Source organism: Physella acuta, unplaced genomic scaffold (assembly GCF_028476545.2).
Source record: "Physella acuta isolate Inbredline_101_S28 unplaced genomic scaffold, ASM2847654v3 ptg000376l, whole genome shotgun sequence".
NCBI lineage: Eukaryota > Metazoa > Mollusca > Gastropoda > Physidae > Physella > Physella acuta.
Window position 1 is genome coordinate 28,699 of NW_026731895.1, and position 19,194 is coordinate 47,892.

A 19,194-nucleotide genomic window follows, 5' to 3' on the forward strand; every position below is an offset into this window, starting at 1 on the left:
TCCTGTGTTGAGCGTTGATATATTTAGGAGCAACATATTACATGTATCGCTTTGTTCACATAAACACTTTTTTTCATTACACAATATGTAAGTTCACATCGTACCTTTGGCCATTACCGTATATTCACTTTAAAATACTAGAAATTGTTAATGTAAGCAAGCATGCGATATAATGAGAGTCTATTCACATAATTTGATATTGGATTAAAGCAACGTTAGGACGATGGGTGACGCCATGCTGTAGAAACCAGTTCAGTTTCACTGGCTAACCACACAATAATATATGGTCTGTTGGGTCCGTAGACAAGAACTCTAGCCAATACAGCTAAACAGACTCTGTTATGTCATTAAATTAAGCAGACAGCGCCGAATTTTTTTTTACAAACTTTACCTATAGAATTTTACTGGATTCGATTATATATGATCGTATTTGACTCACACCGAACTGTGGAGTAAAAATTCCTTTCCAAACATGTCGGTCCATGGAGCAAGTGAAGTAGAGTTCACCTGTTTCTGTGACCTTGGCTTATGAAGGGAAATGTACTCACATTTAATCCTAAACATTTGCCTCACCCCGCCACCTTCCCCCCGCCCCTCATACACATAGCTACTCAAAGTTCCATACACTGCACATGCCACATCTATCCCGTAAAACGCCGGGGTCTTTTATTTTCGGATTAAAATTAAAATCGCATTTGAAACTACACAGTAATTTAAAATGCCTCAGCCAAAAATGGCATTAAATTATTGTTTTAAACAACTGAACGACTGTAAAACTATTGTTGAGACAAACATTACATCACTAAAAAACAAATATTAATCGACACAAGACCATAGTCTACTCTTTAGGCTTCAGTACTAATAGGAATTCTTTCATCAAAACTATCAATACAGTTTTTAAAATGTAAAATGTACTAGAAGTCAAACAATTGAAAAAAAAACAACTATATAGCATAGCTTAGAGATGTAGTTAGTAAAATTAACAGGTTAAAGTTTAAAGAGAATCATGGCATCAATGTAAACATTGTTAAGAACGCAGCAGTTGATAAAATTAAAACCCACAAAATAATAAAGTTTACTGGTTTTCTTTGGTAAGCAGCTAGATCTATATACATTTATACAGGGTATTCAAATTTGCCTAATATTTCTAAATTATTTTAAAAACTACTATTTTATTTTACAATTTTCTTTGAAGTTTTTCTTTTCTTTCCAACCCTCGAGAAATACTCACTCCGAAATCTCAAGGAGAAAATATTCCACTGAAATAAATGCGGGCGTATATTATCGGGATTCCCCGTATAAAACCCCAGAAAGATGGGAGTAAACGCTTCGCACCGTGCCGCACATCGAGTGCTAAGTTCTGTAGCAACTGACGTCACTCATGGCCGGCTGATGTCAACTCAAGGTTTCGTTGTTCTTGGCAGAGTGGGTAAGTTAACCTTCATTCCATTTTTCAATACACCGTCAAACTTGTCGGTTTTGGTGGCGTACTCAATGAGTACGAAAAACAGAATATTTTTTACGTCAGTGGAAGTACGTTTTAGAACAGGAAATAGAATCTAGATCTAGTCTAGACTCTAGCTCAACGTTACTTTCCGTTGTTCGCCTACCTGTAGGTCTAGTAAGCTAGGCCAGGCTAACTGCCGGAAACAACTGTTTGATAATGAAAAGACAAACGTCCATTCTTCTATAATCAATCAATTGATAGGTCGCTGTAACTTACGGAAAGTTATAGACTCTAGATCTAGATTCTAGATCTAAATTCTAGATCTAGCAACATGACATGATACCTACACACCACAACCTTAGTTTCTTTCAGGCATTTCTGCCACTTCCCCATGAAGAACGGCTACCGCCCCCTCCCCCTTCCCCCATGAAATAGAATTTAGATATCTATATAGAAAATATTTACTTTTACCAGTGTCCCCCGTCTTCCCCCACCCTGCGTAAATTTTGTCCGCCCCCCCCCCCCCCCCGGGAGAAAAAAGTCTGAAAGAAACCTTGACCACATTTTAAAATTTAAATATAGATCTAGAATCTAGATCTAGACAACCCTCCCATAGATATCAAGATAGACTAAAAAATCTAGATCCAATTATGGACTAGATCTAGAATCTAGATCCAGATTAATTAATCATCGAATCATTCAAGCTAGCAGAATGGTTACTCAACTACTAGACTAGGTCTAGGTCTAGAATCTTGATCTAGACTAGATCTAAATCTAGGTATGAGTTAAAACTAGAAGTAGTGTTATCAGTATGTGATGCCTATAACATTACCCACGCCTGTAGAAGTGGTATACATCATACATTTTTCAACTCTTGATCCAGATCTAGATCTCACTATGGTAAACCCCAACTACTACTCTTAAGACTTCTTAGGCTAGGTCACTATTAGTACTACAGTTAGGCTAAATAATAGACTTTCACTAAGCCTAACCCCTACACTTGGCTACGACTGCTACGGAAGCAGACATTTTGCTTAGGGGGGGGGGCACTTGAAACTTCCGAGGGGTCACTTCAAACTTTCCGGGGAGGGGGAGAGGGAAGACAATGCGGATTGACTCAACATTTGATGTCAGTTTGTATTCATTTCAAAACGGATTGGCTTATCAAATTGAGGCAATCATACACAATACATAAAAATATGAAAAAGAAATAGATCAAGATCGAAGGAGAATAGATCTTGGAATAAGAGTTGAACCAGATTTAGATTAGTTTCCTTTTTATTTATTGCACTACTGACACTAAATTTGATTTATGTTGTGTCTTTGATATCTCTTTACCAGAGATTCTTTCAGGCATCTTTACAGGAGTGGGACCCCCTCCCTCCACCGAGCCCTGAATGAAATATTATTTCTATACAAAATGAACACCACAAACAGTATGTCCCCCTCTTCCCCCCCCCCCAAAGTTTTAATTACCCACACCCCACCCCCAGTAAAATGTCTCAAAGAAACTGCTCTTTATACTCTTTCGGGGGGGGTGCAAAATGTTGGCTTTTAAAGTTTGGCTTTAATAGTTATCTCTACCAATCAATGATGTCTTATTTATTAGCTCAACTGACTAAATAAGTGCTAACTTGTTGGCTAGAAAAACCCTAAACCGTAACTAAAGAGCAGCACTTCTTTATAAATGAGCGCTATATTTTACCGAAACGTGCACTAAACAGCACTTCCTAATTGAGCGCTATATTTTACCTACCAAACTGCAAATACATAGCTACTAAACAGTCTCAACTTAACAGATACCAAACAGCAATTAAACAGTAACTATAAATAGCAACTATGCAGCTAGTAAACAGCAACAAAACAACTTCCAAACAGCAACTAAAATCCAGCTACTAAATAGTAACCAAACAGCAACCAAACAGCTTATAAGCGGCTAATAAACAGCATTTAAACAACTACCACACAGCGACTAATATATAATATGCAACCAAACAGCTATTAAACAGCAACTACACAGCAACATATAATTCCTGCATGTCTTATTGTTATTTTATGCTGGCACCGCTGCTCTTAAACTAACCGGTTCACGGAAATTGCCGGCAATACAAGACAGGTTCGGGGGATGGTCCATCTAGGCTCAGCGTCTAGTTCATGTTTCGTGTATCGATACCTTCTAAATTAGCACAAACAACCTGCCAATGTGCATTCTGTAAACCTTAGCCCTTGCCCAAGAACTGTTCTAAACCTTACCTCAAATCAGTGGCGTAGCGAGGTCGGGTGTCACCCGGTGCGGCACTTAATGGTGTCACCCCCTCAGAGGCGTAGCGACCCTTCCCGGGGACAAACTTTCAAATTTTCGATTTGCACCCCTCCTCAAACTTTCGATTTGCACCCCTCCCCCCTCAAGTTTTCGATTTGCACCCCCCTCAAGTTTTTCTCTATATATTTTGCTATTTTTTTGCCTTGGTGTCACCCCCCCCCCCCTAAATGGTGTCACCCGGTGCTGTCCGCCCCCCCCCCCCGCCCACGCCCCCCCCCTCACTACGCCCCTGCCTCAAATGTGGTAACAGCACACACCAAAGCGATGCCGGCAGAACAAAAGCACGTCGTTTCGATACTAACACCTCGCTTTATTATCTTTATCAACGATGTGTAGGTATGGCTGATCAATCCCATTTTTAAACATAGGGACAGGGCGACAGCATTGTGTGATTTTTTTTTCCTCTGTCGGTATTTGTGTTAGGATTAGAAAAGAGTTGTGATTAGGTTTAAGCTCAGAGCTGAATATAGGTGCAGGGTTAAGTTTACGGCTGAGATAGCAATTACATTGAATAAACAATGCCTCCCCCCCCCCCCCCCGCCCCTTTAGCCTTAAAGTTGTGTTGATTAGACATCCATACACTTTGAATTTTGGACCGCGATACTAAAACCTCTCGTGTTAGTGTTAAAATCGATTACCAGACCGCCATAAATGCTTCGTTAACCAGCAGATCATTAAATGGATTTATTTTTGCTGGTATCGTATCCTTAACCGTTACCCTAACCGAAAAAGCCTTGAGCTTACTTTTATCTTTATTTAGTCTATAATCTAGAGCATAGCTGTATTAGATAGGTCGACAGTAGATATTTTCTTGATGGAAGAAATTTTACCGGCATAAAAACTTTACCAGCAGAATATACGTACCGCCAAAAGAAACTTTTATCAACAAAAGAAACGTTTACCCGGCAGAAGAAACTTTTACCATCAGAAGAAACTTGTATTATCAGAAGAAAATTTTACCATCAAAAGAAACTTTCATCAACAAAAGAAACGTTTACCCGGCAGAAGAAACTTTTACCATCAGAAGAAACTTGTATTATCAGAAGAAAATTTTACCATCTGAAGAAACTTTTACCATCAAAAGAAACTTTCATCAACAAAAGAAACGTTTACCCGGCAGAAGAAACTTTTACCATCAGAAGAAACTTGTATTATCAGAAGAAAATTTTACCATCTGAAGAAACTTTTACCATCAAAAGAAACTTTCATTAACAAAAGAAACGTTTACCCGGCAGAAGAAACTTTTACCATCAGAAGAAACTTGTATTATCAGAAGAAAATTTTACCATCTGAAGAAACTTTTACCATCAAAAGAAACTTTCATCAACAAAAGAAACGTTTACCCTGCAGAAAAAACTTTTACTGGTGGAAGAAACTTTTATCAGCAGAAGAAACTTTTACCATCAGAAGAAACTTTTACCCGCAGAAGAAACTTTTGCCATCAGAAGAAACTTTTACCATCAGAAGAAACTTTTACCATCAGAAGAAACTTTTACCCGCAGAAGAAACTTTTACCATCAGAAGAAACTTTTACCCGCAGAAGAAACTTTTACCGGCAGGAGCTTAGAAATTTCACTTAAATGTTTCGGAGCTTAGTTTTTACACTTATATGTTTTGGAGCTTAGTTTTTACACTATAATGATTTGGAGCTGTGTATACTATCTTTTACCATAACAAAACAGACGGATACAATGTTTTTATTCCTCGTGAAGGTACTGGAGGGTAATTATCTAGTAAATACGTATTACCTTAACACTGAGTGTAACTCTAATTCCTACTCTAACCCTGAACCTTAACTGCAACAATACCGGTAGAAAATGTAGAAAAAAGTCGAGAAGATACTGTACCTTCCAGTCAATGTTTTTAATACAACCCTGTACACACCTAGCCAATCGGATAGCGCTTAAGGTTGATATCGATACTAACCTTAACCCTTACGATACTAACCCTAACCCTTACGATACTAACCCTAACCCATACGATACTAACCCTAACCCTTACGATACTAACCCTAACCCTTACGATACTAACCCTAACCCTTACGATACTAACCCTAACCCTTACGATACTAACCCTAACGATACTAACCCTAACCCTTACGATACTAACCCTAACCCATACGATACTAACCCTAACCCTTACGATACTAACCCTAACCCTAACGATACTAACCCTAACTTATGATAGTAACCCTAACCCTTACGATACTAACCCTAACCCTTACGATACTAACCCTAACCCTTACGATACTAATCCTAACCCTTACGATACTAACCCTAACCTTTACGATACTAACCCTAAACTTTACGATACTAACCCTAACCCTTACGATACTAACCCTAACCCTTACTTAAATTCTGGCTGTCAATGCTTGTAGTTTCTACTATAACGTGGACCATCAGCAATGATTTGTTTTCGATACTCGTCAATTGACTCGAATATTTGTAAAGACTGTAACGCTGAAAAAAAAATTTAACCATTAAACCTTACATTCAAATATAACAATTATCTAACTAAAAATAAATCTTCTTATAACTCTGCCCAGAACCTTTACCCACGCGATCTAAATAATTTTTTACGGATATCATCCCATGTGTTTGGTCAGTCAGCATTTATAAACCCATCAAATGACGCATTGAGTGCTATTTTTATAAACTAGTAACGACAAATCTAACCCTGACCAAGAGTAACCCATGTAAACAATGGCTTGTTTACCTTTAAAATAACTTTCCTTATAATTCTACCTAGAACCTTTAACAACAGTACCAACTACATTATAATCAACTACACAAAAATATTACAAGGACACATGAACGTGAACTTATATCAAACTTCCTAAAACGTCAGAAAGACTTATACAACCTGTTTGTTAAAAACATTACTCATACCCTAGCACTAACCAGAACAGCTATTTCGTCAGAAGATATGAAAAACTCGTGTTGTCTTGTTTGTAGCGACTTAACAAAGTCCTATCTTTTCTGTATGCATCGTCACACGTTGTGTTTTAAATGTTACTTTCAGAGCCTGAAGTGAAACATCAAGAGTGATGATTCTCTACTTCTAACAGTACCAGCCAGCACAGAAGAACTCACTTGTTGGGCGAAGCACCGTCGCGCAGGCGACCCATCTTGTAACGTTAGCATGGCAGACCCTGAGACCGGATCAGTTGCTGCACTCGCAGGCCTGATCGCCAGTCCTGTCGCAGACTCCTACACCAACCTGTCTGAACCTTTAAGTCAAGGAATCCACTATGACGTCATCTCTGTTGAAGCGGATAAGTCTGAGGAAGGCACAGTTTCAGACCTTCTGGTTATGGAGGTAGGTCAATATATGTAACGTCATTGCTCTGTTGTAATTGACACCGGCATGATGATACAATATGCTATCGGGTTTTGTCGGCGATATTGATTTTAGGGGTCAGGGTAACGACTAGAGTCGAGGCTATGGTAAGGTTAGGTTATGGATTTGTTTTAGAGCTATAGTTCTTAACTTGGGTTCGATCGAACCCCCAGGGTTCGTCGAGTCAGTCTCAGGAGTTCGGCGGAGGTCAAGACACACACCCGACTCCTAAGAGTCGGATTTAGTCAATGCGGACGATAGAACCATTAAGAAGGGTTCGATGAATGCTCAAATGAAACTGGTGGAGTTCGGTGGCTATGAAAAGGTTAAGAAACCACGAGGTAAGAGTAAGCGGGACTGAAAACTAAAGCGTGGAATATCATACTTCCGGTTGGCGTCTTAGTAAGTACAGCGAATTTTTATTGCTGGCTGTAGCTGAACGTTATGCTATTTCACCGTTATTATGGCGGCACGACCCCTCCCCCTTATTCACCCATGTACTCATAAACATATGCATACAAAAAAACACCTTGAACCAAACAGCAATGCCGAATTTTGAAATACCCCGATAGTATATGGCTCTACCATAGGTACTCTTAGGTTTATGCATGATAGTATGTACCTGGTGCCTGTTTATGTGTTGACTGCATCAGACTTTAGATTTGTGTTATTTTGCTGAGTCAGCTATCCCTAATTTCACTCTTGCACTTTGGTTTTGAACAAACAAAAGTATAACTAGACGTGTATTACACGTGTTAGAATCTGCTCAGACTAGAACTGTTTGCAACACAGCAGAGATTTAAAATAATTCACATTGAATTTTTTTTAAGGAAAAGGGTTTTTGTCATATTAAAAAATCACAACAAAAAAAAAAAAAAATACAAAAGTAAAATGCTCTCAAAAATAAAAAAAATATTTTAGTGTAGCCTTACTCAAGCCATATGGGGGTCATCCATAAATGACGTCACACTTTTTGGGACGATTTTTCCTTTCATCCCCCCTCTCCTCCGTTACAGATCGTCACAAAATGCCAGCCTTCGACCCCCCCCCTTAAATGACGTCACACCTCAGCCTATAACCCCCCCTCCCCACCGCCTCAAAAGTGCAGTATATTTTTTTAACTTTAATTTCTGTCTAAAATATTGACTAAGCTCAGTCAATATAAAGTATATTAATCAATTCCTATTGCAATTTACAAAAACAGTCTTCAAAAACGAGAAATAACGGCCCAAATTTCAGGTTGTAACATTATTTTTCAAAGTACAAAACTGTGACGTCACATTATCTGAACCTCATCCCATGACCACACAGCATCACAAAATTACGTACTCCCTCCCCCGTACGAGTGACGTCATTTATGGATGACCCCTATGCTGGTATGACCAAAAATAAAGGCCTGTGGCAGTAGCGTAGCGAGGGGGGGTCATATGTCCCCGGGCGCCGACTTTAGGGGGCGCCAAAATGGGTTGGAAAAATACATTGAAAGGTTGGGGGGGGTGGAAATCGAAAGTTTGAGGGGGGGGGGTGGAAATCGAAATCTCGAGGGGGGGGGGGGGTGCAAATCAAAAAGTTTGTCCCCGGGCGCCGGGAAGGGTCGCTACGCCTCTGCCTGGGCGCCCAATGATAAAAATTGAACATAGATCTTATATTATGTGATAGAAGGTAAACCTATCAATGAACTCCCTATGAAAGGGATTATTATCTCCGTAATTGAGCGACCAGGTGTTTAGTTTTAGCCATACCAGCATTTAGCTTTACTAAGGTTACTAATTTTTTTTTACGTTTTAGAGCATTTTTTCATTTGGGATGTTTTGTGATTTTTTAATATAATTAAAGCCTTTTCCCTTAAAAACAAGTTTTTATGAGAATTGTTTTCCACTTATTAGTCATTTGTTTGAAATGAAGTTGAAACTACAGCTACGACTAAAAAGATTGCATTAACCCCCCCCCCCCCCCAGTAGCTTGTGATCTCTAAACCTCTACCCCTATTTAGTTCGAGGCCGAGGATAGGATACGACGTCAGCCAACCGTGAAAACAGTTCACCCTCTAAGGCCCTCTGATCGAGCGATCACTAGTATTTTATATCTCCCCTTTTATTCAGAAATATTTTTGTTTCAATTATCTATTTAATAATAGCCTTTAATTAGATTACAAATTCGATATTCTTGCGTCGTCATCCAAGATCTATTGTGGCTATTTTCAGCAGAATCGGACAATGGAAAAGTGGGTTCAATTAATATTCCAAAATTTGCGGATTAACAGACATAGTGAGTGAGCTAAATATAAGCCTGAAATAATTGCTCTAGGTTTACTTTTCTTTTTAAATTTCAGAATGATGACGCAACTGAAATGTATGAACTAGATCCAAACCTAGCTGTCGCTGTGACAACGGACGTAAAAGACAACTTGAACGAAGTTTCCGATGTGTATATTTCTAGAGAAGCGTTGAGCCGGCTGGCCGAGAAAAGCGAAGACCTCCAGCGCTCTGACGTGCCACTGACCCAGCCAAGCACGAAACCAAGAAAGAAATTTCTGTTTAAAGGCAAGTCTGACCTAGTCGCCTCGCAGACGATTAGACCTCTGGCACCGAGACGAACTACCAAACTATATGAAAGAGGATCGATGGATACGTTTAGTGTCTCTGACAATATTTATGATCAGGAACTCGATCAAACAAAAATCAACACAGACGTTGAAGCACTCCAAATGTACAGCTTACAAGGCCTGGACAAAGAAACTATGAAGAGCCCGTCCGAGTCTAGGGAGACAAGCGACCCCCACGTCTTTAAAGAATACGAGTGTAAAACTTCCATGGCCTTGCACGACGTTACAAAATGCATGGATGAGTTAAGTACAAACTGCTCTCCAGACAAATGTGAATCGCCAGTCCGCAAAAGTCTTGAAGGCAAGCTGGAATCAACCTTGGTCAAAGATGTCATTTCCAGGGATTCAAGCGAAGACTCGGGTTGCTTCTCTAACCTTTCCAGACAAAGCACAAATCTCGCAAATTCTATTAATAGCTGTGATTTTGATTCAGCCGTCTTCGACGCAGGCCACGAAAGCGCCGATGATTCGTATAGCAGACATGAGTGTGACTCTGCTCAGCACACTAGCAGCGGCACCTGCGGGCAAGACATGAAAGACCGCGGCAGCGGCATGTGCAAAAACTGCTGGGGTCGTGTCAAGAAAGACACCGTGCGCTTGGGTACGCTGGATGACTTCAAGGCGTACGCCCAGTCCATCGCCCAGAGCGTCAAAAATATTCTGGACATTAGGCCACGACTTATGAAAGATGAAACTAAATCCTTTGACAGCACCAAGGTGCAAGATGCGAACAAGATTTCTAATACAGATGAGTCAAGTAAAAGGTCTTTGCAGCGATTTAAAACAGACATTCATCTTGGCTTCCTTAACGAGAGTCGTGCGAAAATGTTACTAAACCGTAGTGTAACATGCAAACCAGCTACAATGGACAGTACCCTGGCTCTACAGGCACCGTCTGATATACTGGACGGTACCTTGTCAACGTGCTCTGCTTTAGCTATATCGAAAGGTCGTGATGTGGGCTCACCAAGAATGATGAGTCCATGCATGGATGATGAAGCGTCCATGCTACTACGAAACTTGGAGCTTAAAAAGAAAAAGCTCAACCGTATCAAAGCAATTAAAGAAGAATCTTTCAATTTTGTGGCAAAGAATAACGAGGAGGAAAAGACTAAGCCAGTAGTTCCCCGTACCGCGAAAATTCAGCCCCGTGTCGAGAGAGCATCAACAGGCAGTAATCTAATCACAAAAACTCAGTCACCAGTCATCACCACAAAGTTTTCAAAGAAAGAACTCGTTGCTGCTGTCAGCAAATCGGCTGATGGTGATGCAATTAAAAGATCGATTAAATCTGCAAAAGATAAACAAAATGCCATTAAAATCCTTCGACTGCAGCTACTCAGAGAAGGAACGCCTGTTGACCCCCCACATAGCGTCGAGAAGAGACAGGACAGTAAACTCAAGAAAAGCAGCCTTAGCCGCAGTGCTACAGTGTCCTACAAAACGTCTACTACCAAGAAAGACCCGAAACCAAAGTTGACGAAAAAAGAAGACAGTCTGCTCAAAGTGAATCGTTCATCCACTAAAATCACAATCCGAACCAACAAAGCATCTGCTTTAAGAAAAGAGAACAGCATCAAAGGTAAAGAAAGACTGTTTCCCCCAGGGCATGCATCGGCTGAGTCGTGGAAGGACGAGCCGGGTAAGGTGGACATTAGGCATAGATCTGCCTCGGACGATGGCATTATGCCCTTGTATCACCAGAGATCCGACATTAAAAAGAGCTGGTCAAGATCTGCCGTCAACGAAAACATGATCCACTCCGATTTCAAGTCAGGGATCTTTAAAACTGGAAGATCAAAAACCGGGGACGCCGTTACCACTGTGGTAGATGATGTCAAGCAGACAGAATACAAAACCAAGTCCTCTGGTCAAAAACTCCCCCACTCCGTGCTTTCTGACCAGCTGTACAGTGGCCAAACTCTTCATAATGCTCTCAAGGTGAACGAAACTACACTAGAGCCTCCCAAATATGTGGATCACCCAGTACCTGCACCTCGCACAGACAAGCCTGTCAAAACAATTCCTGCAGCTGTTCCTCCAGATAATTCTTATTGCGATGGAGTGAAACATTTACCTGTCGCTCTAGAACGACAACTGTCGTCCCTTTCTAAAACTAAATTAGCCGACACGGGCAACTATTATAACGAGCCAGCAATTGACGCTGATATCCATGAACCGAAATCGTCAGAAGCAACCAAGGTTGACGCGTTGGTCGTGGCGAAGGCTGAACTGTACACAGTGGAGAACACCAAAGAAGACACGTACTATGAGACGAAAGACATGGCCTTGTCTAAACGCGATCGTTCCCACGAGAGCAAGTCTAGCACCAGCTTTCACGTGGTCGCTAATGTCAGGAGCAGTCACTCGGATTTGGCACTGATCAGACCTCAGAGTGTCTGTGAAAATTATACGTCCAGGAGACACGGCGGCGAGACTGACGTAGACACGGGATTTATCTACCATTTCGCTAAAAGACAGACAACAAGGGCACAGGTGCCAAACTACCATGACCTGACTTCAAGTAAGGGCATCTACACCATGAGCGGCGATGTCAGCACATCAGACAGCTCCTATAGCAGCATTAGCGGCAAAAGCGAGCCCGCGGAGAACTGCTACACTGGCGGTTTCTACAAGCAAGATCCCTTCTACGACCACGACAACAACGGCGATAGCAGCTCAGCAAGTTCTTCTAGCCATCTTTACTTTGAACCGACCCAACTCGTGTGCAATAAAGAGCTGAGCGAACAAGATCTGTACACTGGAGATGTTTTCAACAGCGAGCAGAACGACATGTTTACCAAAGAAGTGCCTTATTCAAATGGTAGCACAAACAATTCTTCACGCCCAGTACAGAGTCGAATGTCTCGCCGGTACAGAGGTAGGCCACGAATCGATTACGTTGTCGACAGCGACCTGGATATTATAAATGGCACCACAATGGCACTATGGGGCAACAACTATTCCAACAATAGCAGCAACGGACCAGATTTCGGAAGAGAATGGAATTACGATGAATTCTCCAAGGGTGAAGTGGATTCTAGACCACAGATAACTACCAGCGAAGACTCCGCCTACACGGATTACGTCAACCACAGGCCAGCGCCCCTGCCCGTCAAACAGGAAACAAGTTACCAGAAAACCATTGATTTCACCAAATATGACATGCAAGAGACCGCGAACACCGGTTTCTTCTTCCAAGCATCAAATAAAGTAGACACGGAAGATATGTGGTACCGAGGTCCACGAGTTCGAACATACATGGGAGATCCTTTAGAGCGAGGCATCGAAGCCTGCCCGAATTTGCATCGATTGCCCCCTAATGACGAGGACGATAGTTACACTAATATCATTTGCCCAAAGTATAAGAACAATAACAATGAACACGAATTACCAGTAAAAGAGATAAAAGAGGAGGACAATCTTATCTTTAACAATCACAACAACAATCATTTGGAAGATTTCTATACGGGGGATTATGAGCCACAAGATGTAAGACGCAAGCCACCGCTGGGGGTGAAAGAACAGTCTGGTGGATCTCACTACAGCACATCCGGGTTTTACATGGATTCTGTGATGAGTCCCCACCCAGCGGGACCCCGGCTGTTTGGACAACAGGGGGATTCTTACGCCAGCCACGGCGCCTATGGCTCCAGCGATTACTCGTCTCCAGGCATGTACGGCCATTTGGAGCGTGCTAATCCCCGTTCACTTTCTAGCAGTCCATCGCGAGGTGATTATGCTGATCCTCCATATGCATCACCCAGCATGTACGGGGCAGCTCCACTTGACGGGCGTATGAGCCGTGAAGCCGATTCTTGGAATGTATACGAGGCATCTCAATACAAAACCCCTAGACAAAGCGACTACGAAGAACTGCCAACTCAAAGATACGGTCGGGAGGTGCGTGTGCAACAAGAGGAGAGGGACAGTTACTTCGACTACACCGCTAGCCGCAACCCGTCCGCGGGCTTCTACGGCGAGAACAATATTGCAGGTGCCTTCTCTTCTTTTAATGCCGCCGTCGCTCCACCGGCAGTGCCAGTTGTTCATGAAATCAAGAAAGTCGGTGGAATCGTTTGTCGCGAGAACGTGGTGAACAAAGAAGACTATGCAGAAGATGTCAACCGAGATCTTATGGATGAACCCGGTGCATGGGTTTCTTACAAGTACAGGGCTGAAGAAGATACGCGAAATTTTAAGGAAATGGGTGGCAGCCGATCGACCAAGCATGAACTTTTTTCTCCGACGGAAACCAGTGCCACAGGAAAATTTAAAGTATCAGACGACAGTCCGTACGCTACCAACGAAGTTCACGATAATTTCGGGGCGAGAAATAAATGGAGAGAGATGAATGATCATGCCGCGAACAAGCGCGACAAAGATCCAAAGAATAAAGGTTCGGCCAAAGAGAAAAAAAATTATTTGAACGGAACTGCCTGGCGACCCTCCGATCAGATTCCAGAAAGAGCAATGGGAAAGAGACCACAGCAAACTAGCAACAAGCTACCTATAACGCCAACTATACTGGAGCATAACAGCAACACCAGTGCCGCTGGCTCAGGCAACAGTAAGTAAATCCCATGTGTTGTTCTTGTTGCTTTTTATTGATTATATCATGTGTATAGACATCCATAAATGACGTCACACACCTATGAAGGGAGGGAAGTCTGATTCTATGTGTCAAGACGTTCCATGTAGCTTACCTGTTGTATTTCTAAATATATATATATATATATATATTTATCAACGTTGCTTTTCTAACCAGCTATGCTTCCTTTAGGGGAGTGGGTGTAAAGAGAAAACGATCAGGGGGGGGGGGGGTGATATCCTCAGCCTTTTGTGACGAAGATAGCAAAAAAATGGGGTGCTATAATCAAACTTGTGTGACGTCATTTATGAACGACCCCTTACCTACACTGGCATCAGACACCTCTACACAAATGAAATGGTTAGTTGCCATTTTATTTTAGACTCAATTTTTATTTTATATTTTATTCTTGAAAAATGCTTATTCACACCATTCATACACACAAGGACAACTGGTGATAATACTTTCAGATAATAGCTCAAATTGTTTTGATAGCACGTTCTTTGGGCGCTTATTTTTAGACGACCCTTATTATTACGTCATTCTTAATTTTGACCATAAATATAAAAACCAATCTCCTATTGTCATGTGCTTTCATGCTCCAAGAGCTCGTGTTCTTCCAGGTTTTTACTTCCATGTTTACTTAGGTTCACCTGTGCAGCTCAGAAAGTATTTTCAATCGAATTTCACACATGGACCCATTGGAAATGTAATAGAACAAAATGTTATGGACCCCCTTTAATAGGACCCTCTAGGGTCCGTGTGCCATACGTAAATATATTCTGGCTATTGGGCTTTTTCATTTGTAACAGCAAAAGACACCAGACATACAGTATAAGTGGCTACTTTTCTGTCAATGTAACGGATAATGAATGGTGTTGGTGTGTTGCAAGTGATAGATCTATTTTAATAATGGGTCGTCCATAAATTACGTCACATTCCTGAGGTAGGGGGCGAACTTTTGGGTCGATATGTGACGAGGGGGAAGGTTGGATATAAAGTATAACATCACAATTTAGCAATTTGAAAACATTATTGACACTGAATTGTAGCAGCTATATCGCAATTTTTTTACGCTTTTATTAATTGTAAAAAATAAAGATTATGTAACAAGTACGGAGTTGTTAGAAGAAATTGAAGTATAAATATTGATAAGCGCTGTTTTGGCCATATCAAAATTGCTAGCTAGCAGTTATGAAGGGAGGAAGAAAAGACTCCTAAAGGGTCTGACTATTTGCGATGATATGTGGCGATGGGGTGGGGGAAGCTGCGTCATTTATGGACGACCGTTCGGTGCACGAGATAGATTAAGTATCCCTGCTTCGCCCAAGTTCACGACACTGACAAAACTCCACTGCTGGCGATGGACATGAGAAAATAAGCTCAGCGAGGACCAACCGTTTACTAACATGGGAAACCAATGGGATAAGCCCTACTGCAACATGTTGGCTGATTCAAATACCATATTCCGAGGCAACCGTGTTTTGAAGGTGTCGCCGAACTGGCCGCGAATCAGGCGTAGTGCACACATTGACAAAAATCTGGCCACTTACATGAATCTAACAAAGTTTTCCCTCTTGCAGCGGTCTGGTCCACGGTAACATGGATCCCATCCCGTGTTGGCGATATGGTCAAAAAATTGTTTTGATCTAGTTCCAACACAAGTTGCGTGTCTAGTGGAACTCTTGAAGACAGTAATTTTTAAAATAATATTTGATAGTTCAATATATTCAGCAACAGCATCACCATAGAAAATCGTGCAGTAAGTAAAGGATGTGTGAGTGAAACAACATTCGTATTCCACCTTACTAAAAGATGTCCTTGCATGTCATAACTGTTCTATTGACTAGAGCCCTAGTGTAAACAATCGATGCGAATTGAAATGCTTCAAAACAACCAGTTTCATCTCGAGCTTTTTTTCTAATCCGAATAATAATAACAAGCCGGTAATTACTATGGCAAATGGCGTTAGTTAAAGAATGTATCTATGGCAGCCACGTATAATAAAGCTGAGGGTGTAGGTGTTCTGTTTAAACCGTTACAAGGGGAATACGTATAGGAAGGAATATGTCTGGTTTCTTTTGCAATCGTTACATTACTTGGTAGCAATGCCACAAATGTCTTATGATAACATTTTGGGAGATTTGTTTCCAAAATCTACAGTTAACCTCCATCTTTAGCAAGCCGGGCAATCAGGACAATTGCTATGGTATCTTTAACATCAAACTTTTAGACCACTACGTGTTAGATTCGACTGTGTGGAGATGTGTGGCTAACACAACTGACAAGAAAAAAATGAATGTCTAGTTATCTCACCCTTCTTCTACATGCTCTAGGTGCTTGATAAAAGATTCGCTTAAAAAAATAACCTCTCCCCTTATTGTTACTCAACTCTAACGACATCTTGAAAAGCTGTGTTTACTTTGTTGTATCCGTGGTATCTTTTTATTTATTTTTTCTTCAAAACTAGCTCCTGTAATAGAATCGCAACCCAGAATCAGCCTATCGAAAACCCCGAAACCCAGCTCTCGTTCTTGTATACAGGTCGAACCCCCCAAATGGAGAAAAGTAAAATTAGATTATCCCAAGCCTAGACCACGCCCAAAGCCCGAAGAAAAGCCAGAAGAAGAAGAAGAAGTGAAATATAAGTCGAATGTTGTCCGGATGGACGAGATGATTTTTATTTCAGCCAAGAAAATTCAGCCAGGACAGGAAGACAGCGAAAACGAATTTGAATACCTTGTAAAACAGCCCAGCTCAGTACGTGGCATTTCACGCTTTTAGTTAGGAAAACCCAAAGGATAGACCGATGGCTTGTTCTTACAAGACCAAGCCTTCAAACCAACCCTGGCATATGGGCTTAGACACGGTGGAGATCCTTTATCTCAATTCTAATCTTTTTACGTCATTTGCCATATAATTACACGAGGTGGTGGTTCGTTTACTCACGCCGTTTTTCGGGTAAAATAGATAATTGACGGGCTGATAGTTTACCACATCAACCCACGGGCGTCCATTATGACACATCTTTCAGACAAATTACAGCAATTAGTTCGCATTTACTGCCGAATAAGCTCGCATAACAACCTTTCTCATAGATCACACTGTCGGGTTGTCAGGTGCGTTCATAGCTTAATTTTGATCCATTTTCTTGGCAGATTTTATTCGATTTTTCACTTGACTTAAAAAATCACTAAAGTATATAATCAAAAGCAAAAAGCGAGATAATTAGTTAGTGCCGATGACGATCGGTCAAGTGATCTGATTGAGTGTTGTATAAAAGTCTGGCCAAGGGCTTAACGGGCAGATAGGTTACTAGAGTAGGGGGACTTTCAGAAGGGAATATTATAGACATTTAGTATAAAGTATACCTTTTGCCAAGAATAAATATAGTACTAATTGTACTAATATCTTAAAAGTATTTCTTAAAATAGAACACAACAAGTATAAAAGCCTACGTAACAAGACTTGTCTAATGCACATGTTTTTACCTTATGTTTTTTTCAATCATAAGGTAAAAACATTAGTCGATCTTGAAATCTTTTTTATTTTGTTAAAGAAAAAAGTACCTTATAAAGGTTTTTATACTTGTTTCATCTATTCTAAAATCTCACAACTACTGAATGTAACATGAGCTTTGAACACTTGCGTTTTCCCATCTAACAAAGTCAGTGAAGCGTCCGTGGTTTTCTATAAACATGTTTAGATGCTGGAATCGTAGAGCCGAATAACGTTATCACATGCAGGACAGCTGGAGTTTAGGCATTGCATTTTTATCATTTTCTTACACAGCCAGTTCATGTTATTTGTAAACTTACGAAAACATTAAAGTAGTTTGTTTTAGGCTTCTAAGATAATGTAATATAACATCTTTTTTTTCAATACTATATTTAGAAGACGCGAGAATGACAAACAATACGGTACCTAATGAGTAAAAATAAAACGACTAATTTGCATGACTTTAAAAAATTTTTCATTGCTCTTTCATTACAGCCACCCCCAAGAAAAAAAGTAACACCAGAACCATGTAAAAAGATTTTGACCCGGAAACCTCAGGCCCTTATACGAATGGATTGTTTGTCTCTACCAAGGTGGACATACTTAGATACCGCTACTGGATGCAAGCAGAATGATCACACCTCATCTGATATCACTGATTTAGTACCGGAAACACCCCCTAAGGATGGCCATGCTGAGTTTATCAAACAGAAAAAATTTATTCCGAGTCAAGCAAGTAAGAAACCCGAGGATTTTACATTGGAATGGGAGATGGGTGAAGAAGAGAGAGAGAAATACCTGCTTCTGGTTCAAACCCTTCCACCGTATCCACAAACTCAGGTCTTGAGAACCAGAGAAGACCGGCCTCAGGTTTCAAACTACCCTTGACCTTTGTTAAACCAATAGCAACTTTTTTTTGTTTTGCCTTCCTCCATAAATTTGGGAAAACAGCCAGCCATCCTTTCAAACCAAGTGAAAAAATGGGAGTCTGTTGTGCATTATTAGGGAGGTCCATCTGCTTCAGCCCTTAACATATTACATCACACTTCAAGCCCTACTCTGGCTAACCATCAAAAACTGGTAACATTTTAAATTTAAAAAAATATAAATTGAAGTTTTAAAAAATAACAGCAAGAATAATGTGAATTTAGTAAATGTTTTTCAAGCACACCACTTGAAGCAATAATCATATACCAGATGCTACTATAAATAAGATTCTGTTAACATCTAGCAAACAGTAGCATATCACATTTGAAGAATTACTTTTATTAAAAAAGGTAGTTTTTACAAATAAACTTCATCAATTATGTGAATTGTTTCAATCCCTTTGTAAAATAAACCATTGCATAAACTATTGCATATGCTTCTTACTCTTTATCAGAAATGTGTTT

The 19,194-nt window shown here is 40.6% G+C and overlaps 1 protein-coding gene across 4 annotated transcripts; it reads left to right on the plus strand.

The window, feature by feature from the left end:
* Positions 1-1,347: 1,347 nt before the first annotated feature.
* On the plus strand, positions 1,348-19,157 carry LOC131941896 (uncharacterized). Of its 4 annotated transcripts, none has more exons than XR_009386691.1 (5): positions 1,348-1,429; positions 6,792-7,088; positions 9,442-14,284; positions 15,889-16,082; positions 18,299-19,157. XR_009386691.1 is itself a non-coding variant. In XM_059301476.1 (4 exons), the coding sequence occupies exons 2-4, from the start codon at positions 6,912-6,914 to the stop codon at positions 18,334-18,336; spliced, it is 5,058 nt and encodes a 1,685-aa protein (XP_059157459.1). In that variant the 5' UTR covers positions 1,348-1,429; positions 6,792-6,911; the 3' UTR covers positions 18,337-19,157. The 4 variants fall into 4 exon arrangements, 1 of the variants encoding a protein (XP_059157459.1); XR_009386690.1 differs by having other exon boundaries at positions 15,889-16,067; XR_009386692.1 differs by lacking the exon at positions 1,348-1,429 and adding an exon at positions 1,445-1,533 and having other exon boundaries at positions 15,889-16,067.
* Positions 19,158-19,194: the final 37 nt, after the last annotated feature.

Excerpts from the sequence above, each read along its gene's own strand:
- LOC131941896 (XM_059301476.1), top strand. The coding sequence starts at position 6,912 with ATGGCAGACCCTGAGACCGGATCAGTTGCTGCACTCGCAGGCCTGATC. Across the intron at positions 7,089-9,441 it reads CAGACCTTCTGGTTATGGAG|AATGATGACGCAACTGAAAT; the intron begins GTAGGTCAATAT and ends TTTAAATTTCAG. Across the intron at positions 14,285-18,298 it reads TGCCGCTGGCTCAGGCAACA|CCACCCCCAAGAAAAAAAGT; the intron begins GTAAGTAAATCC and ends CTTTCATTACAG.